We start from the raw sequence: 15,058 nt of genomic DNA, 5'->3' as shown, positions 1-15,058 counted from the left end.
TAATGATGATGTGCCAGGTTAATGAGGCCTGTAATACCTACATCAATATCTTATTGCCTCATCCACGGAAAATACTTATTGTGCTTACAGTACAATGTTTAATACGCCTTATATCCCATAATTAATGACAAATTATCTACCAATCCAATGATTTGTCAATCACACAAAGATTTTAATGATTAAAACAACAACTGGTTGTTCAAGTTAAAAATAGAAAATCCTTGATCCTTAAATGTCACATTAGAGCATCTTTGTGTTACACAACAAACTTTTGGCACATATTTCAAAAATGACATGCTGTGTGTACTATATACAAACATTAACTTGTAAAATTCATCAATGAGTATTCTTTGTAAAAAGTAGAATTAAGCAAGCTTAAAACTAAGGTAAAAATACAATCTGTTTAACTCTTGTTAAAAAATATAATCTCTGTGGTTCTGACTGTTATCGCCAACACTGAGTTTCTCTATTGCATTTGGTTCCTTCTATCATCACGAGCCCACTCATTATCAACCATTTTCAGTGTAGGAAAATTAAAAAAACTGATTTAAGGATCAGTGTTTGCCATAAATGCTTAAAAAATGACGTTTACAAAATTTTGGTGACAATAACAAAATAAATTAATTAGTGGGTAAAGTTTTGGAATGAGCCCAGATCAAATACATGCCGTAAATCAACAGCTTAAAATTGAAGTGTGCAATCAACTGTCTTGTATGTGTGTTTGATCTGAACATGTGTATGAAGAAAGGTTCTGGCTACACAAGACATACTGTTATGTTAAGGCACCAGAAGTAAATATGATCCTCTGTCTCAGGCTGTGCTTGGGTGGGTGAGCCCTACATGTCAACTCCAATCTCGTTGTTTTTCCGTTTCTCAAGTTTCACAGGGAGCAACTTCCTTTGCTGACGGCCCAGGGTTTGAATTTCTTTCTGCAGTGACAGTAGGAGCTTTTTTAATGAGGTACCATCACAGCAGCTAACCTCGCTGCTTTGATCACAAAGGGTCTGTCTCCAGACTGCGACACAGAGGGAATGTCTGCTCCTTTACTGAATCATACAAAAGAACGCGAACTACAGGAATTGCAATATGTATGTATATGTAGACACTGCATTGGCATCTGGACCCTACGCCAATATGGCTTCCATATAACTCATGGAAGACTATACTGCATTACATAAATTAGTCACTAATAGTACTCTACCATTTAAAATATAATCATATTCATAAAACTAACAAAACAGTAATATTTTCTTATTTTACTCTATTCATGAGCTACTAATGATTGAATTACACTAAATAATATATTATACTTATATTCCATTATTTTTCTACCGTAACCATAAAAGGTAAATATCTTATCCTGCTGTTACATCAGAATTTCACCTAACTCATCATTTTTTATCTTATAAATTGATTTGTCTATTTAGTATAAAGTATTGTTCCACTGCTATAAGAAAATGAAAAGAGGATATAGCCAGGGTCTCACTATAGGATTTTCCTCAAATCCATCCTTGACACCTGGGGGATTTTACAGTTCCTTAAGACAATGAATTATTTCCCATCAAAAAAACAATTCAGTTCACGTGACCCTGATGTACTTCACATTTATCATATATATAAATTTTGAAAATAAAAATCATGTAAATGTAAAATGATTTTATCTAAACACACCACAGCTCCCTTGTTTACATATATTGCCTGGCGTAGTATTTCATTCACAGCTTGCTGACGTATAGCAGCAACACGCACTAATTAATGATTGGGTTAACATCCAATTATATCATAGAGTGGGTGTGCCTTTCGGTGGGCGTTACTTGAAAGGGGCGTGTCTTATTGTGGGTGATACTTGGAGTGGGTGTGTCTTTTGGCCTTTGCCACCACTGAGATCTGTTTCTGACCATCTTACTAATGTAAGAATAAGAATAATGTAACAATGATTAACAAGAATACAAACTTGTGATTGCATATGTTTCCTGCCTGTCTGAGCAGTGGCAGTACTCCGGTCAGAAACATCACATTGGGACGTCCTGGAGGCTCCTTCAGGATGTCCCAGCCTTCTCTGCTACATGAATAGATGTAAAAAAGTGCTGAGTGGAGCTGCTCCAGTTTGTCTCTTCTCACTAGGACATAATGCTGTCAGGAGGGGAACTCAAGTCGAGCAGTTCCAGAGCCTTTTTTGCTGAGATGGCCAGAGGAAGGTCGTCAGCTGGAGTACACAAGATGGAGATCCTCTAACAAAGCAGAAAGAGAAGATCATATCGGTTTTACTCAAATGAAACCATTTTAATAAGAAACAGATAAAATGACACATATATATATATATATATATAAACACAAGCTCACCTGTCGTAGTGTACCAGGAGTTGTGCACAGATTGTACAGCATCCAGATGGGAACAATGAGTGTGGAGGAGAGAGTGAACCACCAGCCAAGAGCATAACCCCACCATGGATACTCAATGTTGTTGTTGAACTTCAAAGGAGTGTGTTTGATTAAAGAGAAAATAAATGTGGCCTGAAAATAGTCAAGAGAAAAACAGTTTAAGTTTCAGGAACACAGTCGTGATGAAATTAAATCACTCTGAGCAAACGTGAAAGCTAAATCTTAGTGGACCTGAACTAAACTGAAAAATAAGTACAGAAACAAAATATATTAACAGTATATATTTTGTACGTCTGTCCAAAACCAAGACATGTGAGAAAGGAATTAAACAGTGTTTATTTGGTGAAATGTATTTGCTACCCCGACTGGCCTGCTTAACCTACAATGGTTACCTAGCATAACTTCCAAGGTTAAGCGTTAGCATAATACTAGCTAGTCGTTTGTAAAGTTATGTTGTGCTTAATTCAAATAGAAGCAACAAAACACACATAAACATCATTGCATGCAGTGCAATAACGGAAACCCAACAGTAAGTTACTCACCAGGCAGACTACTGGAGTGACATATTTCAAACAGTACTTAATCAGAGGCAGAGACAGAGGCTTGTATCCAATCATGTCCTCAATGTTTCCAAAAAAACGGTCTGCACCTGTAAGCAGATGTAAAAGTATTGAAGATCACAAATTCACTGAGAAGAGGTGTACATCCTCCTTATTAGTGTACTCACCATACACCCATCCAACACTGACAGACTGCAATATGGCAAAGAGGAGAAGAGTCATCCCACTGCAGGCATAGTAGTCAAACAACTGAAAGATGTACAGTCCACCCTGTGAAACAGGAGTTCAGTTAGTCATTCTCTCATAGCGGTAAACGTGTTCTTTATTAATAATGTGACATTTGAATGTGATCTTACGTCTGTCACCATCACAAGGCCAATTAAGAAACTGACAACACTGATGGCAAGTAGAAGAAGTTTGCGTCGGTGGCCAACGTGGAAGAAGGCCGGATTGATGTCGGAAATTCCTGTGACGAGAGCTTCCAGACCTACAAACTGAAACACAAACATCTCAGTTATACAGTAACTCCTCCCGTGCGTCACCCAACGACACACTTAACTTCCATCGAGGCTGCACAGTTCTCTCTCTAATTCTCAAATATGAAAGCGTGACAAAATGTCATTGGAGATATGTGTATGAGAAATATTTTCGAAACACTCTTCATCCAAAACCTTGAATTGAATCCACCCATTACTACATTTCTCATTGCTTGGCCAAGGCATCTCATAAAAACATCCAAATAAGTAACACTCAGTTTTAATGGTTTAAGTTTATCCTCTCAAGCTATGACACAAGTGAATTCAAAGCGTTTTCCAAATTAGATTTTGCTGATTTAACAATGGAGAAATACAGTGGCTGCACCAGACGCATATGGTTCACAAGGGTTGTTCTTATTCTCTGAAGTTAACAATGGGTGTAGTTTGTGTAAACTTATCAGAGTAACATCTGTCTTTATCTTTAACGGGCAGATGTGTTTGCAACCCTTGGGTGCTCGGACGGGTGCAAGTGCATTCGTTATTTTATCAATGTAGGCGCTGCACGACAAAGTGACAACTGTGTCGTTCTGAAACCAACAAAGAGTGCAGCCCATCAATTGAAGCCTTCAATTTGCAAGTATTTCATAATTGTATTCCACTATTAACTAGAATTACCACCTCACTGTATCATGTGTCATGTTTTTCCCTACTCATATATGTAAGCATTTAAAATAATTTAATGAAGGGTGTTAAGTGTATTATTTTTTTTAAATAAGCATATTCTTTCTTGAGTTATGGTCAAAAAACAAGTTGAGAGGTCACAGAAAACACCTTCACAAGACCAGGAGCATCGTTTGTGAGGTAACTGTGAGCTTGAAGGCCAAAGTCCAACAAGATCATCATTGTGTCCAAGTGAACTTTTGAACCTAATTTATAGAATTTGAGCTATTGTGTTTACAGGCAACCCGAGAACATAAAGCTTCCAGCTATGGCTGATGCCAGTGCAAAGGCCAAATAAAAGTATAGTGTCGTCAATTGAAGATTTTATTGAGAAGAAAAAGGTGCTTTTAAGACCAATTTCAATTCTCGAGAAGATTACCTCGCTGTCCAGACCCAGGAGGATGATCATTATGAAAAAGAAAAACGCCCAGAGCTGAGGAAAAGGCATCATGGCGACTGCTCGAGGATAGGCAATGAACGCAAGGCCAGGACCTGCATTAAACATGACATTTATTTTAAATATATATATATATATATATAATTGAGTTCTTTACATGTGCAATGAATGTATATTATATTACATATTAATTTACATGCACTTACCTGACTCTGCCACTAGTGATATGTGTGTGTTTTGCTCATATGCCATGAAACCAAGTGCAGAAAAGATGGCAAAGCCTGCAACAAAACTGGTCCCACTGTTCAGAAGGCACAAATATACACAGTCCCTGCAAAACAAAAAATAAAATCACCATTATTAAATGCAATAACACATCTCTTCTTCCTATAGTGTTGATTTAACCCCCACAATCCATAATCATTAATACAACACAGCGATTTAATAGTACGGCATGACCTCACAGAGTACATATTAAATATCATATCAAACTTACTTGAAGCAGTTATTGTCGTACTTATTATAACTGCCAAGTGCAATTAGACATCCAATGCAAATAGCATAGGAATAAAATATCTGCGTGCCAGCATCCATCCACACCTGCAAGACAAAAAGACACATTTTTACATCCGCAGTCAATTACACATGAAAGGCATTTACTGTGTTATAACTCCGTAGTTACACAGTGACCACAGAATCACCTCATGGACATTTGATAATGTTTTACATGGCTGTCAAGGTTTGTGACCTAAGCAAAACTGACCGTTTGCTAATCTGTTTGAACTCTGACCCAGCGTAAAACCACGTGTACGCACCTTAACCATCTGATTTCCCCCTTCAATGTCCACCTTGTACATGGCTACATTATTTTCTGTACATGTTTGTTCATTCAAGTTATATAATGCTTCAATTAAATGTAATATTTAAACTAAAATTCGCTTAGTCAAATGGAAATATTCAAATTTCAAGGTACATTTATAAAAAAAAATCACTGTTATATATCTGTACATCTTTGGAAACAGTGGTATGTTCAATACTAGGTATCATATTGAAATTGGTGCATACCTGTGGATCAGCGAGGCGGGAAGGATCTGGGTAAAGGTAGTATTTGATCCCGTCTAAGGCCCCAGGCAACGTGACTCCACGAATGAGCAACGCTATCATCATCAAATATGGAAAGGTAGCAGTGAAGTAAACCACCTGGGGAAGAGCCACGGCACACGTTAATCTGAGGCTTTTTAACCACAAGAATTTATATTGTAATTAATTTTATGAAGCGATCTGCCAAGTCTGAGAGGAGCAGCTGTAGAATGGTTCTAAGGTTCTAAAATGTTAAAATCAACCCTTCCCATCGCCAGGTAAACAATGTACTTGTGGGCACAAAGCCCAACACAACAAAGTACAGAGATGGACGGATTCACGGTTACTTTCTAACTCAAAGTATTGCACATTTACAAATTAACATAGAGTAGTTGATTGATTCGGTGGACTGACTGACATCCATCACTGGTTCCATGTCAAGAGATATTCCACGTATGGGACGTATGTCACCAGTTATTATCTTGAGAAGTTCTATCTGAAGTAGTGTAATTATTAGCTAAAGTCAGCGTTGACAGGCTTGTTCCCGTTCCTTTTATTGTCACACGTTTCTGCTCGACACATTTGAAGTTAACCATGAACTTTGTACAACCACACATCTATGACCGAACTGTCGTGATAGAGGCCTAGTATCTTGTGAGGTGATACGAGGGCAGTTTTCAAAGAGGAGATGAAAAGTCTGACCACCATTTATTTGGTTATCAGGAAGTCCTACAGGATTCATTGTCCTTTAACACTTGCTTGCTGTATTGCATAAAACAGAAAATGGTTGTTGTACCTTCCCCGTGGACTTCACTCCCTTCCAGACGCAGAAGTAACAGATGATCCAGGACAACAGAAGGCACAGAGCTAACTCCCATTGTATGCTGCCCAATTCATTGATGTTCCCTGAGAGATTCAAAACTCTTCTCCTGCAAAGTACATCTTCAGTTTTTTAATTCATAAATGGAAAGACACTTCAACTAAGGTTTTGGGCTTTGTTTTCATACTCACTCCCAGAACTCTCTCACAGGTGACGTTGCATTTTCTGGCACAGTCCAGTTGTAAGAATCAGCTTTTCTATCGAACTCCACACACGTCTCTGTTGTACAGAAACACAGGACGTTTTAAACTAGACACTGATCTCTTCAGATTGTTCTTCCTGCTGTTCACTGCCACATCCTGCCAAGTCCTTGTCTAGCTGTCCAGTTAGGAAAAGCTGTCTGCTGCACAGTACACCTGTCTCGCCCTTCAACCTTTACAGTTGTATGTAATATCTAAAGATATTGAAATATTGAAGTCAAGTCTATATGTAGTGGAAGCCCAGAAAGGAGGAGGGAACTTTGGTGAAGTGGGACATATGACTTGTTATTAGGAGAATATGCAAGTCAAGAGGGATGGGCAGTAGTGTAAAGGAAAAATATTGTTATATGTAACTTGAACATAAGCCAATTATTCCTGCAGCTGAACTTTAAACTGCAGATTCCAAGCCAGCTCCTGTAATCTTCTGACGAATCTCTAAAGCAGTGACTCACTGACCGTGAGTTGATCCGCAAATGTTATGACTGTCAAATGGCAATGAGTCATTGTGCCCTTAAAGCTAAATTCCATATATTCAATCATGTGTGTGCGTGCCTACAGTCACATTATAACATACCTGTGTTCCAACTGTTTCTGCAGCTCGCCCAAGGCAGCTCCGAGTTAAAGGAAGAGAACAGATACAGGAAGGCCCAGGCCAGGATGATGATGTAATAAATGCTAGAGTACAAAACAACTATCTGACTGCCATAACCTATCCCTGAAGACAAACAAACAAACAAACAAACAAACAAACACGACTTTCAATTAATACAGCAGCCATGTACAGTATACTTCTCAAATACTTCTGGAAACATTAAAAGTGACTGTGTCCAGGGCACAACTGTGAAGCCTAGTGATACATTGCACATAATACACTTAAGAAGTTGTTATTTGATGTATTTTTATTACTACTGCAGAAACAACAAACCAACCCTAACTTTAATTCACCAAGTACCAGCAGACTAAATGAACCTGATGAACCACCTAACACTTTGTATTTTGGGGTGTTGTACTCAAACTCTGGATTTCCTTGGGGCATTCTTAGTTCAGCCCTACATGTCCTATCATGAAAGATGTAATTAAAAAGTTTTTGAGATCAGTTTTACTGACATTTGTAAAAGTAATCATATAGTGGGAAATGTTACCGAATCTAACTCGATCCCATTACATTAATTGAGTCTGATTTCCACATTTGTTGGTTTGTGCAAACAATTTACATTGACTGCATCTTCTTTAAAAAAAAAAAAACTGACTGAAACTTCATATTAATTTTCACATGTTTCTGTGACTTACAGGTCCAATAAGAGTTAATAATATATGAAACAATTGTTACATATATTATACATTTTTATTTGAGTGTGCACATAACATGCCATTGTATGGCTGTTTTATTGTTATGTCTAAAAGCATTGATAATCGGCCTATAACATCAAAAAAGCACCAGATAAATAGCAGGCATCTCTTTAACATTACTACACATGTTCTACTTTGAAAATGTCTTAACTTGTTGTAAATACACTCCATATAGTTCATATTGTAAATCCAGATGTTTACCTTCAAACAGGGGACAGATTTTCTTCCAGCAGGTAATACCCCCCTGTTTGGTGTACTGGCCAAGAGAGGTCTCCAGCAGAAACAGGGGGATGCCACAGGTAATAAAGAAGAGTATATACGGGATGAAGAACACACCTATGGAAAGAAAGATGAAGCATAAGAGAGCTACAATATTGGCAAAATGCTAACCCCACATCTAATCTTTAATAATATTGGAATCATGAATCAGAATGTTAAAACATGTATATAGTAATTATTATCCCTTTTACAATAAGTCTCTTTTAGGTTTCTATTGGATATATCTGGTGTGTTGTGATCAACTTGTGTTTCTGTATTCACAGTGTGTTTCTTTATGACGCGCATTGGCACAGTGTCTTCATTTGTGGCCGGCTACTTGCAGCCATTCTACCTCAGCCAAGGAGGTCATGTTTTCTTTTTAAATAGTCTGATAGTTAGCAGCATCACAAAAGAATGACTGGACGGATTACCACAACACTCATTAATCAGTGAAGTGTATCTGGATCAGGGGGCGGATCCAATCATTTTCTTCTAACATGGTGCGATAGAGTGTTAGTCTTTAGTTGTGCACTCTCCAAGCACACTTCTAGTTTGGAGAGTGCATAACTCCACCAACAGTGTTTTGTCTGTTTGCTCATACACCTTAGTCCACTGACTCTCAATCTGGGATTTTAGCCAATTCACAGGCAAATATTTCCATGACTCAAATAAAATGCCACTGCAACTGTTTGAGTTGTTTTTCATATTCAAAGTATTTGAGAAAAACAGCAGCTTTTTCTTTGACTGAGTCTGTTTCCTTAAGATTATGATGAAACTCACCTCCGCCATTTTTGTAGCACAGGTAAGGAAATCTCCAAACATTTCCCAGGCCAATGATTTGTCCTGCAACAGCCAAGAGGAACTCAATTTTGCTTGACCACTGTCCTCTGGCCGTGGTGATGGACGTAGGATGAGCTGGAGCCTTGTTCAGCCTGAACTTGACCTCTGAACTGTGGGCCTCATCCATCGCACTGTAACAGAAGAAAGATTAACAGGACAAATTTGTTGGTGTTTTAGTTATTATTATTTATGTTATAAAAGTTTTCATTTTTGCAGTAGCAAACTTTAATTTAAGAATACATCCACTATATTTACAGGTCATTTGTCCTGAGCCCCCTCAGAGTCAAGTAAACACTACAGCAGCAATATCGACATGATTTAATTTTCATAATTCGCACAATGCCAGCAGTCTTGCTACATTAGGTCAACAGAGGGTCATTGGTGCTTGGTATGAGGGTGTAATTCTTTCATCAATGTTGCTTTTGTTCTGCTGCCTAGGATTTAATGTGGGAGTGAAGCAACTAGACTGGAAAATATGTGTGCTACTAAAGCATTTTAATGATAAACAGATTTTTCTCCAATCATCGACTTTTTAAAATTTCTATAACATCCATCAAGCGTCATAGTAAACTATTGATCACATTGTCTTACTAATCCCGCTAATGCTATAGCTGGCACTGCTTCTCTTTAGCAAGGTGTCGGATGTCAGGTGGTAATGATGATGATTCTACTCGTGGTAGGTTTCTCAGGTGTGGGCTAGGTAATTCTTATACCCTTTGAAATTATTTGCATAATTATACTACAGTCAACTACTTTATAACCAGCTATTTAGTATCACTGAAGGGAGGTTACCTTCACAAGACAAGCCAAACTGGTGTAACCAAATTAATGGTTTTAGTCTTTGTATTGCATTTGAATGATAATCCTCCTTCCCTGTGATGGAAGGCTGCCCAGTGTGGCCACTTGGAACAGCTTTAAACACTCCTGCTTTCAGAAATTGTTGTTTGCCACAAGTAATTGTTGTTTTTGTTCCTCTCTGGAATTAGTTTTTGCCAGAACATTGCCGAAGAGAGATGAGACAGCAGATTGGTGTCAATATAGATTTATGGTCTGGACATCTCAAAGGGAATTCAACCTGACTACGCCTTTTAATGGTTGTGTCAGTTTCTCTGTTCTTTAGAGATGTTTCTGCCCTTAGCAATAACACATCTCTATAAATCAACTAATTATTTATAAATTTCATATTCTTGTCCAAGCTCAATGACAGGCGACCTATTTAATTGTTGAAACTAAAGGATTGTTGCTGAAGCAGACCTCACCCCAAATCTTACCTTGACCTTCACCCTATTTTAAATCCATCTCTTTGAGACAATAGACATGAAGTCATGGATATGTAGACTAAATTTAATTTGATTGACAGTGCCCCTGAACAAAAGACCAGATGTTTTCGCTCTGAAAAAGGCGTGTAAATACTACAGACAAGCTTGTAGGCAAAGAGGACAGACAGCTGATCCAAACAGACAGCCGCAACCTTGGATCTAGTTGGAATTCAGTACCTCAAGGTTCCTCCAGCTGAATTAGATACTACTTAAACTACAGGACGTGTCACCCTAATATTTTTTAGTGCTGCATAATATAAAACCAATGGTACAGTCAAAATTAATTGTTGGGGTTGGGATGTCTTTAGTTCCAGTAGTCAACTGCAGCTTTAATGAGGCCCAAACAGCATTTTTACCCAGTTTACTATGAAAAAACACATGTTCCAAAATAAAATTCGTATTGTCAAGTTTTAAAACCACAATTTATATCATTGGCCATTTGTTCTATAGGAAGAGTTACAGTGAAAAACAGTGACAACAGGGGTCGGAGACCAGGTGTCATGAATCCAATTGTTGAAAGTTAACAAGAGAAGAAAAAGTGATATTGGTTTATGCATTGAGTGCTTATAAAGTTATAATGAATGGATGCTGTCAGCTCCTGAAATTATTCACCAACAACAAAGTAGAAGGTTTATGCACATGGTTAATATTTGAGAAAATGTATAATTCAAGGATCAACCGTTTCTGAAAGTACAGATCGTGTGTGTCATGCAAGTCATTAGAAGAAGCTGTTTTAATTAGTGGGGGGGCTTCATATTCCTATTGCATGCCACAAAAGTATATGTGCAGCAGATAGGAGTGCACAAAGTAGATGTTGCGTGACTGGAGGAATCTCAACCTACACCACTTTCTGTTTACATGCCTACATTTATTTATTCACCTCCAGTGGTGAAATAATTGCTTCACTTTCCGTCTCAGCACAACATTAGAGTGGGTACAAAACCAAAGCTCTGTATTATGTAATGTAATTTTAAGCAATATAACATCCCCAAGAGTCCACAACCACACACACAGAGCCCTGTGAAGCTGTATGGCTAAATGCCAATTTTAGCATGCCATCACACTTTAATGATGAGATGCTGATTCTAATCCAAATTGCTCATCACATCCAACATCTTGGTTTAGCGTGTTTCATATATTTGAATATTTGCACTGAACACAAAGCACAGTTGAAACTGTTGTGGATACAATTCCTTTCTCAAGTACTTACTGTAGTTGTAAACCTAACACATTCTGATTTATTTGCGGCAAAATTAAAGTTAGCAGGATTTATCTAACTCAGACCATAAGTACTCAAGACCGTATAAAGAAACACAATGCATCCCCATGTCCACCTGTTGTAAAACACAGAAATTAAGTTAAAATATGTCTGCACAGTGGCGATGGTGGTGTGGAGCCATGGTGTCAAAGTCCTGGGATACACACACTTAACCACCTGCGAGTCGGTCTCAGCTATCAATCATCAAAGCATCAAGTAACTCATTAAAACCAAATCACAGAAAGAACACTTCAACATGCATCAGTGTGATGATTACAACTCCCTTAAATGAAAACAAAAACATCTTTGAGATTAAACATTGTCTAATGTTTACTGCAGTCAGCCATCAGGGTGAATCACAAACAGTCTATAGTGAACGTTTCCTGGAGTGAGGGTAACAAGTGGAAACAGTTCCTAGCACAGCTCATTCCTCTCTGTACCAACTGACTTGACCAAACTTTACAAGATTATGTGCCGAGTTAGTTTTTTCAAAAATATCTCAATAATATTTTTGTTCTACTTTACCGCACATTGAGTAACTGGCTGTTACTTGGCAGTGGAGGGAATAGTTGTTGGTCTCGTCTGCTGCTGGGCACATTTGTTTTTATACCTCCCAACCACTGATGGGTAAGGGTGAGCTCAGTGGTAAATATTTTGTCAGCACTTCTGATTTGATTATTTGACCAATCCCAGACCATGCTGTACACAACAACTATGATATATACATATTACATTACACTATTTTTTCCATTCTGCAGTTCCTAAGTTTATCAACATTCAAGGATTTAAAGATGAGGAAAACTAAAATAATTGTAAATTCATACATGCAGCTAATGAATACATGTTCCTAAAACAACCCCTGCAAAAATGCATTCTCCAACATATATCCAGCTTTGTCAGAATACCTTTTGAAAGGGTTTGTTATTGTGCGGCCTGGTTAGACACGTGCAGAAGAGACATGCACGTTGATAGTTTTCTCGCAGTCATGGTCACAGAGCCGCGCGAGGTGCAACACTTGACGAGAGGAATAGCTGCAGCACAGCCGCTAACCTTTGGCCTACTTACTACAGCGACAGGCGGCCCAGGGAAAGCTCAGTTGTGTCTGATCTGCGAGGATACCGCTGGTTTCCTGTGCCTGACATGAATCAACATTACTTTCACACACTTCTACAAACAAGAAACAAAACATACAAGAAAGAGAACAACCTGCTTATGACCTTAAGGGAAGTTCACTTGTAAAGAGTACCTGACAAAGATAGCCTCACGGCAGTTGTCTGTGGTTCTGTGTTAGGCTTCCATTTAGCTCTAGGTGGGAATTCATCTGCTGCCTTTTGGGGAAAAGACAAGTGTAGATCCCCCAGTCTGTCCGGGACAAGTGCTCTTCCTGTCTCTGACCATGAGTGAGTCCATGAGTAGCGATTTGAGAGAGAGCTCTGCTTGTGTGACAATGAGGGAGAGAGAAAGCACCCTGGGTCGAGAGGGGGCGGGGGCGTTATGTGCTTCTGAATGAGCAACTTAAGGCGGAGACTTTTCCCACAGCCACATGGACTCAGTGTACAGCAGAGCAGGGGATTTGCACAGTGGCCACGCTAGCTCCATGACAACATGTGTTGCCGGTATAGCCCACATTCTAGCTCAGACCAAATCTGCTGACTCTTCCAAATAGTAACAAGAAGTGGTTGACTTTTTTCAGGGAAATGTCTCTGCAATGAAATCAATGGATATTAATGGTTCCCTTAGGATGAACCCTGGGTGATCTCTTCTTGTCTAGTACCATCACCAGGTTGACTTTTCTCAAGCATCAGTATGCAGTGGACATTTTTGCTTTTTTCGTTAAAGGTCTCAGCAATGAAATCGATAGATATGTATGGTTCCCTGAGGATAAACCCTCAGTGATACCTACATGTCTAGTGCTATCACCAAGTTGACTTTTCTTCTTTCTGGTCCTTTTCATTACATTACATTTCATTAAGCTGATGGTTTATCCAAAGCGACTTAGAATTAGTGCATTCCACCTTGAGGGTACAAACCCAGAACAACACGAATCAAGAAAGTACAATTTTACTTCAAGAAAGACAAACTACAAAGTGCAATTTAGTTTGGGGAAAAATATGTACAGACTTTCTGCTGTCCGGATGTCATTGGGGAGCTCATTCCACCATTTAGGAGCCAGGACGGCAAGCAGTCGTGATTTTGGTGAGTGTTCAGATCACAGTGAGGGAGCAACAAACCGATTGGCAGACGCAGAGCCAAGTGAACTTGCTGTCCTCTGCCTGCACTGCTTCCATCAGCTAATTGTGGAATGCTTATTTACACTGACAAGTCACAACAAGAAAAGCTACTCACTCACTTGTGTTTACATGTCTACATTGAAAAGTGTCAGAGACAACGACAAGCAATACAATTTTCCTTGCAGTTGGCTGCCATTTGTACTATTTTCTGGTTAAACACTTTTGTTTGGCTACACTAACTCTGAAATACACATACAGAAATACACTAACCTCGGCCTATATATAAGCTCACCCACTGAAACTGTATCTTGTTTGTTTAATCTACCCATAAACAGAAATGTAAATGTAACATTTTACGTGGAAAATTGCATTTTGGATCTACACGGCTCTTGATAAACAACATATATTTGTCTGCTCAGGTTATCGTGCTGTAGTGCAGACCCATCGCTCAACTTGTCCTGCTTGTCCCCGTCTCAGACACACATCCTGAGGTCCAGGTTCCACAGCATTCCATCCCAAAGTGATGTTACATTCAACAGATTTCAAACGCATCGTGTGAAATACCACGTTCTGTCCCTGGATGACATGTTTCTTTCTATTCTTAGGTTCATGCTCATTATCAGAACAGCATTGATTTGTGGACCTTCATTTTAATTTTAATTTTGTACTCTCATTTCAAACATCAATGGGAAAGAATTATGCCCATCTAAGAGTATTTTCTATTCACAGCACATATTGGATGGATGGATGGATGAACACCTGATCCAGTCTGAAGCTGTTCCTCTAGAAGAGTTTAAAGGGATAGTTCACCGAAATTTCACTCATCATCTACTAACCGCTATGCCGATGGGGGGGGGGGGGGGGGGGTAAAGTGTGGAGTTTCAGGGGTAAACTTGTTACAACCGAATCCAAAACAGTTGAAGTAACCGGCGACTTGTACTTCAGATGTAATAAAACAGAAAAACATAACATGCCTCCATACTGCTCGTTTGGTGTCATCAAAGGTTCCGCAAGCCCCGAAATTCATCTTTAACTTGAAACATGGTCATTGGAAGTGGACTAAGCTAGCGTGATACATGATGGTGTGTCCGAGGATCTGTGAACGCA

At 38.8% G+C, this 15,058-nt stretch overlaps 1 protein-coding gene across 1 annotated transcript; it reads right to left on the bottom strand.

Annotated features, from left to right (window-relative positions):
- Window positions 1-1,354: 1,354 nt before the first annotated feature.
- Window positions 1,355-13,115, bottom strand: LOC133000100 (sodium- and chloride-dependent GABA transporter 2-like). The gene is made up of 15 exons (XM_061069974.1): window positions 12,967-13,115; window positions 9,084-9,274; window positions 8,247-8,381; window positions 7,270-7,410; window positions 6,627-6,714; window positions 6,412-6,544; window positions 5,601-5,735; window positions 5,032-5,135; window positions 4,742-4,866; window positions 4,518-4,630; window positions 3,299-3,436; window positions 3,110-3,212; window positions 2,925-3,031; window positions 2,344-2,514; window positions 1,355-2,231 (listed from the first exon to the last, which is right to left on the bottom strand). The coding sequence occupies exons 2-15, from the start codon at window positions 9,268-9,270 to the stop codon at window positions 2,121-2,123; spliced, it is 1,791 nt and encodes a 596-aa protein (XP_060925957.1). The 5' UTR covers window positions 9,271-9,274; window positions 12,967-13,115; the 3' UTR covers window positions 1,355-2,120.
- Window positions 13,116-15,058: the final 1,943 nt, after the last annotated feature.

This window comes from Limanda limanda, chromosome 4, assembly GCF_963576545.1.
Source record: "Limanda limanda chromosome 4, fLimLim1.1, whole genome shotgun sequence".
Taxonomy (NCBI): domain Eukaryota; kingdom Metazoa; phylum Chordata; class Actinopteri; order Pleuronectiformes; family Pleuronectidae; genus Limanda; species Limanda limanda.
The sequence above is the reverse complement of the archived record's forward strand: the minus strand, read 5'-3'. Positions and strand labels throughout refer to the sequence as shown.